General features: G+C 33.6%; 1 protein-coding gene across 3 annotated transcripts; it reads left to right on the top strand.

The window, feature by feature from the left end:
* The first annotated feature begins 1,818 nt into the window (after nucleotides 1–1,818).
* On the top strand, nucleotides 1,819–10,338 carry LOC110824995 (uncharacterized). 3 transcript variants are annotated; one of them, XM_088216329.1, is made up of 3 exons: nucleotides 1,819–3,019; nucleotides 9,238–9,422; nucleotides 9,804–10,338. In XM_088216329.1, the coding sequence occupies exons 2-3, from the start codon at nucleotides 9,267–9,269 to the stop codon at nucleotides 10,122–10,124; spliced, it is 477 nt and encodes a 158-aa protein (XP_088072455.1). In that variant the 5' UTR covers nucleotides 1,819–3,019; nucleotides 9,238–9,266; the 3' UTR covers nucleotides 10,125–10,338. The 3 variants fall into 3 exon arrangements, with proteins under 3 accessions (XP_088072455.1, XP_088072454.1, XP_021911161.1); XM_088216328.1 differs by having other exon boundaries at nucleotides 9,223–9,422; XM_022055469.2 differs by lacking the exon at nucleotides 1,819–3,019 and having other exon boundaries at nucleotides 8,088–9,422.
* Nucleotides 10,339–12,194: the final 1,856 nt, after the last annotated feature.

Genomic DNA, 12,194 nt, shown 5'->3' with positions numbered 1-12,194 from the left:
GGGTGAGGTGAAAAATGCGAGCAGAGCTCGGCCGAGCCGTGGTGGCTGTGACTCGAAAACACCTCTGATGAGCTCCTTTTCGTTTATCATTTTTGTCACTTTTTTTACCTTCGTGTTCCTCGTCTCATTCCAGGCTAGCTGAAGGGAAGCCCCAACTGTAAGAAAGGAATGGTAGGCCACTATACCAAAAAAATTCTTCGCCGGTAGGGTCTCGGTTGTTCCATTTTTCGACCAACAGAGGCTCCCTAATCCTGTTTTTTGCAGGTTTCCATGTAAAATTGGACAAAATCAGCTGAAAACAGCCAGACCAAGAGGAAGCATCGCGGTGGGCGGCGAAGCTGGTGCCATTGTTGTGTCGGAATCCTAAACTGGCCGAAAAAAATATAAAAATGCTCATTTTGAATTTTTTAGAGTATTTTAGAATACGTAACGCATGTTTTTTATTTTTGCAAAAAAATCCAAAAAACTCGAGAACTGTCAGGAGGTAATGTGAAAAAGACGGTGCATCAAACACCGATTCGGGGTAAGAATCTCTTACTCTTTTCTTTTGTTACGGTAAATTAAAGTTTAATAATTAATAATAGTGTTTATTGTAAAAATTAGAAATTTCTAAATTAATTACAGGTCACAAGTGGAGTCGGAAATGGTCAGTGTATATTTGTCCTAACTGTGTTGTCTATTTATCCCTATACCTCCTTAAATTGCTATTATTTATTAATTTAAATTACTTTCTTTTCATTGATTGCTTGACTAATTGTTCTCACCTGTTGATTGATTCGAAGCAAATGCCCTAATCATGTTTTCTTGATTTTTGTATTGTTTATTTGCATGACTTACTGATGATTTATAAATATGATATGTTGGTATGTAATGGGTGATTAGTTGATGATGTAGATATATGTATGAAATGTTTATTGGGTACTCTGGGGAAGGGTGTACGAATCCGGTGCATAGGAAAAATTCTACCATAGACATTACCTTAGTCGAACAGGGTTGAAAAATTTTATACCGAAAGAGGTTGGGAGGTACAGTTCACTCTCATATCAGACGGAGTATTGAGGTGGTGATATGTTTAGTGTCTATTACCGGACGGGGTATAGGATGACCGGTTAAATAATAAATTGGATATTGGATCCATGTGTAGAGGATCCCTATGGAATCTCAGAGGTACTAGTAAGCGGGTGCGAAAGTAAGTTTACTGTTATCGTTCATTTAAATATGTAATAAAGTGCTATCATGGGTATTGTCTTCATAGATCGGTTTTGGAAACTCATAAGGGTAAGTATGGAAATAACGGTTTTTATGTTAAATGAATTTATTTAAAAAGAGATAATATTTCCATTAGTTGTTTTATGATTTTTACCAATATTTAATTTTTTATATCAGTATTAAGCGTAATATTCTTATTAGAATAGTGTAATTCATCCCCTTTAACCATTTCAGATCAGGAAGATTAAGATCTAGTTCTTGAACAGTAAGAACGTTACGAATAAAAGCTGCATTCCGCATCCCATCAGAGTTGACCAGTGGAAGTTAATTCTATAGGATTTTAGTGTGTTTTCTTTTATTTATTTATTTTGTTATTTAAACTTCCTTAAAAGGACATTCCCGTAATCCTATTGGGTATCCTGATTCATTGTGTAAGGAATATAAATCCAAAAATCTTAATTGCTTCTGCCATTACAATATATATTCATTTTCTTAAGGTTTTGGATTTTTACAGTTGGTATTAGAGCCGTATTCCTGGAACTATTTCTTGCACAAAGATTAGAATCATTCAATATAACCTGACATTCAACCCTTCTTTATGGAATACAGGTATAAAGATATGAAGAGAGGAAGATCTCCACTAAACAGGGTAGCCTGGGATGGGTCACTTTGAGAGAATATCGATTGGCTCTTCGAAATGCTGGAGAGACTTATCTTTGCCCAACAGGCGAGAGAAGAGAGGAGGGAGCTGGCTGACCCTCCACCACTGTCACAGTATGAGTCATCCCTGCAATGAAAAGACCTAGTGCCACTCCGATACAGCTCTGCTCCTCCACTGTATCATTCAGCACCGTCACAGTATAATTCGGTACCATACATCTAGGTGCGGCCACAGGGTCATTTGGCCCCTATCCTGCATAATTCAGTCCCTCTTCAACAAGACCTAGTTCCGCTTGTGATGAACCCAAGCTATATTGAGAGGTACAAGAGACTTAACCCATTTATTTTTGTAGGGGTATCCACTTTTGAAAAGGCCGAGTGCTGGTTAGTAGAGACAGAAAATGCATTTACAACTCTTGGGGTGGTTTCCAAACAGAAGGTCATACTTGTTACCTACATGCTCATGGGTGAGGCAGGTCGCTGGTGGCAGTTGAAGCAGATCACCCTGCCCATTCCGGTCACTTGAGAACAATTCCTGATAGTTTTCAATGCAGAGTATCACCTAGAGCACATTCAGCATTTGAAGGAGATGAAGTTTGCACACTTGGTCCAGGGTGAGATGACAATGTCTGAGTATGCCCGAAAATTCTTGAAATTGGACCAATATTCTTCTGAGAGTATGATGGATGAAGGCAGAAAGACAAGAAAATTTGAGTGGGGCCTTCGTCCTGTGATCAGACAACAACCGTATGTATTCGAACTCAGTACCTACGCAACAGTTCTTGTCAAGGCACAGCTGATAGAAAGAAACCTTCACATTTTTCCTCAAGCAGTGGAAAATTCCAGACCCCCAGTTCCATGTTGCAGGCCAGCACCTACTGCACCGATTCAGCAAAACAAGCGACCAAGACCCGCGACTCAAGTTCCTTCTCAGGTCTCGGCAACAACACAGTAGGACTTGCTAGTATTGTGGCAAGGACCATAGGGACCGACTCTGCTATCGCCTCAACAATACCTGCTGCATATGTGGAAGTACTCAGCACTACGTGAAAGTATCCGCGGAATCAGAATTAGGTCAAACCTCCAATTCAGGGCAGAGCCTACACCCTCACCCAGCAGGTTGCTAAAGCCAACCCAAACGTGATACATGGTGCGTATACTATTTGTAATTACCTTGCGCATGTTTTAATTGATGTTGGTGCTTCACATTTTTTTGTTTCACATGCTTTTGCAATTTGAATATGTTACATGAAAATTTTGATTCTGTGTTGTTTATGTCTATTTCTGGGAATGAGACACTACTAAAGAATGTCATATACAAAGTTTGTATCGTAAAAATAGCATATTAAAATTGAGTGTAGACCTAATAGCACTAGACATGGAGGATTTTGATATAATTCTGGGATGAATTAGTTAACGGTGTATCATGCTACCGTAGATTATTTTCATAAAAATCTTGTATTCAATCGTCCTAACGAAGAGTCCTTCACCAATTAATAAAAATTTTAGATATTATTCTCTCATGGTAACTACATTAGTTATATGATGCTTTAACTCAGTTGTTCTTTTATACATTAGGCAAGTTTAAGAAATAAATTTGCATTCAAAAGATTTTTGTGGTATGAGAATTTCTGAATATTTTTCCTGATGAACTACCTGTACTGTCGGTGGATAGGGAAGTTGAATTTACGATAGATTTTCAGCCTAACACCTATCCCATTTTAGTTGCCCCTTACTGTATGAGTCATGTTGAGATGGAGGAACTGAGGAAACAGATTAAGGAATTGCAGGATAGTGAGTTCATCTGACACAGTATATCTCCTTAGGGTGTCGGAGTCACATTTGCAAGAAAAAGGAATGAGTCCCTGAGGTTGTGTATGGACTACAGGAGGTTGAATATGGTCACGATCAAGAACAAGTATCTCTTCTTTAAGATCGATGATTTTTTCGATCAGTTATAGGGTGCTCATGTTTTCTCCAAGATTGACTTGTGTTCGGGTTACCATTAGGTAAAAATCAGGGAAAATAACATCTCCAAGACGATCTTTAGAACCTGTGCGGGCACTATGAGTTCTTGGTCATGTCATTTAGGTTAACTAATGCACCAGTTATTTTTATGAACTTGATGAACAGAGTTTTTAGATAGTTTTTAGATCAGTTTGTCATAATATTTATTGATGATATCCTGATCTATTCAAAAAATAGAGAGGAACACGTTCAGCACTTGACTCAAGTTTTAAAGATTTTTCGAAAAAAGAAGTTATATGCAAAACTGAGCAAGTGTAAGTTTTAGCTTGAGCAGACTACTTTGCTAGAGCATATAGTATCAAAGGATAAAGTGTCAGTGAATCCGGAGAAGGTTGAGCCAGTAATGGGTTGAGGAAAATTGACTTCGGTTGAGGAGATTCGTAGCTTTTTGGGAATGACAGGTTACTATCGCAGGTTTGTTGAAGGATTTTCCAACCTAGTCGTCCCTTTGACCCGACTTACGAATAAGAATATTAAGTTTGAGTAGAATGATGATTGTGTTTTACAAAACTCAAAAAACGGTTGATTACCACGCCAGTTTTAGCTCTGTCGAGTGGGACAAGTGGATACACATTGTACAGTAATGTTTCCTACCTAGGGTTGGGTTGTGCTATGATGTAGCACAGAAAAGTCATAACTTATGGGTTTAGGTAGTTGAAAAGTAATGAAAATGATTACCTCTTCAACGACTTGGAACTTGCCTCTATTATCCACGCCTTGAAGACATAGCGCTACTATTTGTATGGGGAGACTTTTGAGATTTATACAGAACATAAGAGCTTGAAGTATATATTCATCCAAAAGGATCTCAATATGAGTCAGAGGCGTTGGATAGAGCTTCTGAAGGACTATGATTGTAAGATCTTGTATCACCCAGACAAGGACAATGTGGTAGCTGACATGTTCAGCAACAAAAGTGCAGGTATGTTGGCTCACATATTAGTTTCTGAATGTAGGGTAATAAAGGTTGCGCAACAGATAAAACTTCGGTATTTCAAAAGGGCCACATGCTTGATCCATTTAATTATTCAGCCTGAACTGATTCAGAGAATAAATGAAGCCCAACTGATTGATTTTACTCTAGCGGCTCTCAGCAAGGATATATAACAGGACATAAATCCAGAATTTTGAGTATCTACCGATGGGTTGCTCAGGTTTTAGGACATGATATATGCTTCAAATGACAGTTAACTAAAAAGGGATATCATGACAGAGACTCATAGTTCAAAGTTCACCATGTATCCCTGAAGTACTAAAATGTATCAAAGCATGCAACCCCGATTCTGGTGGAGTGGGATGAAAAGAAAAATTACCAATTTCATCTCCAAGTGCTTTCTATGTTAGCGAGTTAAGGTAGAATATCAACACTCAAGCGGAATACTTAAGCCATTACTAATACCGGAGTAAAAATGAGAACATGGTTGCTTAAGACACGTTCGGAGCATGATGCAATCTGGATAATTGTTGACTAACTCACCAAATCCTCTCACTTCTTGGTCATCAGAATGACCGATCCTTTAGACAAGTTAGAAATAATCTATATTCGGGAGATAGTCAGGTTACATGGAGTTCTGTTGATAGTGGTATCAAATAGGGACACTAGATTCATCTCTCGGTTTTGGTCAAGTTTTCACCAAGTAATGGGAATGAAACTGTCTCTTAGCACAATATGCCACCCTGAAACAGATGAACAGTTAGAACGAACTATTCGCACACTAGAGGATATGTTCAAGGCCTGTGTTCTAAACTCTGGAGGGATTGGGACGATCACCTACCCCTGATAGAGTTCGTCTACAATAACCGGAGCTACCGCGGATGCTGAAAAGGTAATTTTTTTTCATTCCGTTTAAAATTGAATTTCGAAACTCCCCACACCCATATCGGAGTCAAAAGGCCAAAGGGTGAGGCAGAAAATGCGAGTGGATCTCAATCGAGCTGCCGCGGCTACGATCCGAAAATTCCTCCGAAGAGCCTGTTCCTGTTTCCCATTTTTCTCACTTTTTTGACATTCGTGTTCCTCGTCTCATTCAGTTGCAGGTTAGCTGAAAGGAAGCCTCGACCGTAAGAAAGGAACGGTGGAGCCGCCGCATCGAAAAAATCATATGCTGGTAAGGTCTCGGTTCTTCCCTTTTTCGGCTAACAGGGGCTCCCTAACCCTGTATTTTTTCAGGTTTTCATGCAAAATCGGCCAAAATCGCCCAAAACTGGCCAAAAATGGAAAGACTAAGAGGAAGCATTATCGTGGGTGGCAGAGCCGGTGTCGGAGCTCGGCGACGCTACTGTGCTGGAACTCTAAACCGGTCGAAAAAATTTAAAAATATTCATTTTAACCTTTTTTGGAGATATTTTGGAATATGTAACCGTGTTTTTGATTTCCACAGAAAAAATCTAGGAAATTCGAGAACCATCAGGAGGCACAGTGAAAAAGATGGTATTTCGAACACCGATCCGAGATAAGAATCTCTCACATTTTTCTCCCGTTACGGTAAATTAAAGTTTAATAATTAATAATGGTGTGTTTTATAAAAATTAAAAATTTCTAAATTAATTACAGGTCACGAGTGATACCGGAATCGGTCAGTATATATTTGCTCTAGTTGTGTTGTCTATTTATCCCTATACTGTCTAAATTGCTATTATTTATTGATTTAAATTACTTTCTCGTTCATTGATTGTTTGATTGATTATTCTCACTTATTGATTGATTCGAAGCAAATGTCCAAATCATGTTTTCTTGATTTTTATATTATTCATTTGCATAACTTACTATTGATCTATAAATATGAAATGTTAGTATGTAATGGGTGATTGGTTGATGATGTGGATATATGTATGAAAGGTTTATCGGATACCCTGGGGAATGGTGTACGAACCTAGTGTATAGGAAAAATCCTACTGTGAATATTATCTTAGTCGAACGGGGTTAAAAAGTTTCATACTGTAAGGGGTTAGGAGTTATAGTTCACCCTTATATTGGACGGAGTATTGAGCCGGTGATATGTTTGGTGTTCATTGCCGGACGGACTACGGGGTTGGTCGGTTAAATGATAAATTGGATATTGGGTTCACGCATATGAAGGATTCCTATGGACTCCCAAAGGTACTAGTAAGTGGGTAGGAAGATAAGTTTACTATTATCGTTTATTTAAATGTGTAATAAAGTGTTATCTTGGTTATTGTTTTCATAGGTCGGTTTTGGAAACTCATAAGAGTAAATATGGAAATCACAGTTTTTATGTTAAATGAATTTATTTAAAAAGAGATAATGATTTTATTGGTTGTTTTACGATTTTTACCAACATTTGGTTTTCTATATCGGTGTTAAGTGTGATATTCTTATTAGAGAAGTGTAGTTCATCTCTCTTATTTAACAATTTCATATCAGGAAGATTAAGATGCAGATATTGAACAGTAAGAAAGTTGCAAATAAAAACTGTCTTTCACATTTCATCAGAGGTGTCCAGCGGATATTAACTTTATAAGATTTTAATATGTTTTCTTTTATTTATTTATTCTATTATTAAACTTTTTTAAAAGAATGTAAATTTTAAATTCTTAAGATTATTTTCGTCATTATAATATATATTTATTTTCTTAAAATTGTGGGCCTTTACAGTTTATAAGGATAAAAAGTTTTGGGTGTCCTGCAAATTACTCAATGAAAAAGTTTACTGCCAAGGCCTCAAAAGACACGTGGAAGTATTTAATATGTTATTAATTAAATAACTACTGAGTATATGAATAAGTATTAACTTGTCCATGTATTCAATACTTTCTAATATCTAGAAAGTAAAAAATATATAGGAGTATTCAAAATTCTTAGAAATGCACTTAGTTTTTCAAGAATTTAAGTGTTTAATTACCTAAAATATTTAGAAAGTCAAAATTATCTTGATATTAATATATCATTAATTAAAAATAGTAATATTTTTAAGATTTTGATAAGTTTTATTCATATTATAAATTAAAAAAAGTTAAATTAAAAGGTTAAAGTTATGTTTTAGGTATCTCATAAAATATAAATTATAAAAATATTTTTAAAAATAATTCATATAAATAATAATAATTTTTAAATTCATACTAATGTAAAAAAAAAAAAAATTAATTAAAAATAATTTTAACAACAAATAGTCTATGAGTATTTTTAAAATTTATAAAATAAGTTATAGTCACTTACTAAATAGAGAATTTCTATTCGAAAAAAGTTTTAAATTGGTAGCAAAAGAAAATAATTTATCAGAGATCAAAATGAAGTTTCAAAATAAATATGCAACAGAAATTTACAACAGAGATTTTTATTTCTTAAAAATTAGAAAACCACCAATCTTTTATATGGTACCTGTTACGTTGTTGGAGAACAAAAATTAACATTAATCTATTATAAATGAACTAGCTTATAATTCCTAGAAGAATAATCAATAGCTAGACTGGCCCTTTAGGCTTTAATCCTTATCCTTCATGTGAAAGAAACATATTCATTTAATTTCTGCCTCAATTTGGGTTCCTATGTGGTGAAATTTTTTTCCTATAAATTTCTCTGCAACTGCTATCACAATTACATATATTAATTGGCCTATGCACGAGACTACGTACAGCCATATTTATAATGCATATCTAACAGTTCAATATTTGGAGGACCCAACACATAATTATGACGATTTCTACATCCTCATCTGCTGATTTATTATATTATGGCATTTATCCTTCAGCATATATATGTAAATATATATATATGTTAATTTAAGGAGTTAAACGTAGTGTTTGTGTTTGTCAATTAGTTTTTCTGGTTTATGTCCTAATCCCTTCAAAACAGCAGCAATAAATATCATCAACTAATTTTTAGTTAGCTAATAAATTAAGTAATAGTTTCTTGGTAGACATATAGTATTAATATGTGTTGTGAGTGGATATTTGAGGTTGTAATGTGTAGGTATGGTTTTTAATTTTCTGGGCATTAAAGTGAGATCTACTTGCCATCTTTAATGCTTTGGCCTGTCCTCCATTCATTAATTAATAGGTTCGATGAGAGCAATTTAAGAACCCTATTAACTAGACATGCCATCTTGCATGATTCTCTCCTGCGCAATTTGATCTTCAAGACTGTGGTAGATTAATATCAATTTAGATATGTCTCCATGTTTTCATGTTTGTTCCCAAAAATTTTCTTCAACTGGGTTTTCTTTTTCTTCTTCTTTTACTCTTCATTTCTAGTACAAGGACATATTTATGCATATACGTGCATATATATAGTTGCATATATACAGAAGCCAAATATTTATAGTCTCCTGTATCTGAACTGAGAGTTTTTCTTCTTCTTTCTGGGAGTAATGGATCTTACAGAGCTATCTTTGGCTCCAAGAGAGTGTGTGATGAGTAAAACCAGAAGCAGTAATTCATCTTCAGAGTCTGAGTTGAGCAAGTCTTCTAGGAAGAGGAAGCTCTTTTCAGTTAACTTTCAAACAAGTGTTGACCTTCAACTTAAGGACCCTCTACCCTGGGACTGGGAACAATGTCTTGATCTTGAGGTATACATATAAATATACTATATCTTTCTCTTTAATCACATGTTCCCATGCAGGTTAATTAATAATGAAAAATTCTCATTTCCATATATTTTTTTCATACACATATATACATATGTTTAATACCCTCCTGTTAGAATTGTTTTATTTGACACGTAAGTAGTGTTTGGCAGTCGGAAAGGATCTATATTTTATATAATGTATATATATCCTTCTCTTAGTTAGATGTCGAGCCATGCAAGTTAATTAATATATATTTCCTAAGGTATTATATATTTGCATCAATCATATTTTCTCATATAAATGTTTCCATACCCTCCTGTCGTTTGAATGGTTTTCATTTGATAGGTATAACTAAACAGTGCTTTGGTGTTATTATGGCAGTCAGGTAGAATGTATTATGTGAACAAAAAGAGCTTGAGAAGAAGCTGGAGCTACCCCAAGGAGAAGAAGTTGGACCTTGAACTCAACATCTCCACAAACCCTAATTTTACTGGTCAACAGAAGTTAGTAGTTGAAGATGATAATCAACAAAATTCATCAACAGGGAGTGGTAGTAACATGGTGGCTTTGCCATGTATGAATTGCCATCTGCTTGTAATACTCTTTAAATCCTACCCTTCATGCCCAAACTGCAAGTACGTTCATGCTCTCTCCCCACCTCCGCAAACACAAACTCGAACGCCAAATTTCATATCTCACTAGAGGTGTAAAATGCGAGTTGCTTGTCGATGTATTGACCATTAACAGGTTGTTTATCTAATGTTTCGTGCTTTTCTATATTAGTGTTGATGTTTTTAAAGTTGAGAGTAAAATATGGTAAAACACCTTGACCCTCTTGAATTGATTATTTTGTTGAATTACTATTTGGATTCAAGAGAGTACATAAAATTCTTAGTGGGAAATCCCCTTTAAGCAATTAGAGTGTTTTTTTCTACCTCTAATTTTATTAGTCATAAGAAATATATATTTAGAGTATGTTGAATTCATGCAGTATTTTTGTTACATAATTAAAGTAATATAAAAAGAGCTTTCGATAAAATTAATTTTAAGATTAATTTAGTATAATGCTTGATAAATACATTATTATTTTAATATAAAATATTGTATCAAGATTAGTTAATTATATTATAAAATTAATAATAGATATTAAAATAATGAAAAAAATTTACATTATAATAAAAAATATAATTACTACAATTATTTAAATCATATCAACTAGATGAAAATCTTTCCCCTCTTTTTCTATTGAAAAATCAAATGTGGATTTTCAGTCACAAAAGCAAAACTTGAGGACAAACTGAAACCATTAACTCTTAACTGTAAATTCATGACCGTTCTTGTATTTAAATTTCAAATTGTGTTTACCTAATCATATAAGAAAATCCATTTATCTGCATACTTTTTTATTTTGCTTCACAACTTATAATTAGATTTCTTTTTCTTTTTTTTTTTTTTATGGAAAAAAAATTCAGTTACTACAATGATATGACCAATAAATATATCATATCTTGACTGATTCTTTCGAATCCAAATAATGCGAAGCAATGAGTTGGTTATTCATGCTTGCTATAGCTATTAGTTCCTAATATAATTATAGGTCATTTAGCTTTCAATTTTGTTTGGAAAAACCATTTAAGATGAATGAAGCTAAAATTTTAAACATGAAAAACATAAATTGGGATCCAAAGCTGCAAACCCATTTGGCACATCACCAAACCAGAAAGGGAAGTCAATTTATAAATTGAAAATAAAACTTGTTTAGCATAGAAAGTTCCTAAAGTCTTGCCTCCTGCACAACAATCGTTTCAATACAAATGCCTCATTGATACGTGTGGGTTGTTCATGATTGACTTCTTCCTTGACAAGTTGATGCCCTCAATAATGGAAATTGTTGAAACATAAACATTGACTGTAATGAAGGACAATACTTAATTTAACTAATATTTGTTGAACGAATTCTTAAAAGTCAAAAAGTGTAATAAACGTATAAAAAAAAAAAAAAAGAGTAAGAAAATTAGAAGATTTGAAAAAAGAGAAATGCTAAAGAGAAGAAAAATAGAAGACAAATATGTAAAAGAAATTATTTTTTTTGCAAAGTAAGTGATTCATGTTGGATTTTAAATTTATTATGTAAGGTTCTATGTGTAAATTATTATTTATAAAAAAACTATTTAATTAATTAGATCCAGTTAAAAGTGAAATGATTCGATTAATTGTATATTAAGTTTTAATTCATCAAATTAAAGTATAAATTTTATTATTCATGTGTAGAAACTAAATTTATAAGTTTTGATTTTGTGATGGGTCAAATTGAGAATAAAAAAATTGATTGGCAGTATTTACCTATAAATATACAGTTATGGTCCCCAAATTACACATAAGGTTTTCTATTCGAACATCTCATAACCAAATATATAGAGTGAAAAAATTCTAAAGGATTACGTGCTAATTTAAAAAATTTACTACATGATGTGAAAATTTCTTTCGCTATAGATTTAAGTACGCTTCCGTTTCAGTTCTAAACCCTTTAGTTTGATGTGAAAATGTGGTTTCATTTAGATTTGTTTCAGATCTATTTTATTTCCTACAATTCAAATATGTTGACTCAAGAATCATCTTTTGATATTTTGAAAAAAAATATTTAAAAGAAATTTGAAAAAAGAAGTCTTGAAAATTTTATTTTTTGAGTTTTATGTAAAAATTATTTATAAAATAAAATTTTAAAGCCTTTTAAAGTTGGAATAAATTTTTCCAGAAAAATTTTGTGAAGTT

The sequence above is a fragment of the Carica papaya genome, chromosome 3 (assembly GCF_054855325.1).
Source record: "Carica papaya isolate Zhongbai chromosome 3, ASM5485532v1, whole genome shotgun sequence".
Classification (NCBI taxonomy): domain Eukaryota; kingdom Viridiplantae; phylum Streptophyta; class Magnoliopsida; order Brassicales; family Caricaceae; genus Carica; species Carica papaya.
Note: the sequence above shows the minus strand (reverse complement) of the source record. Positions and strands in the feature narration are given on the sequence as shown.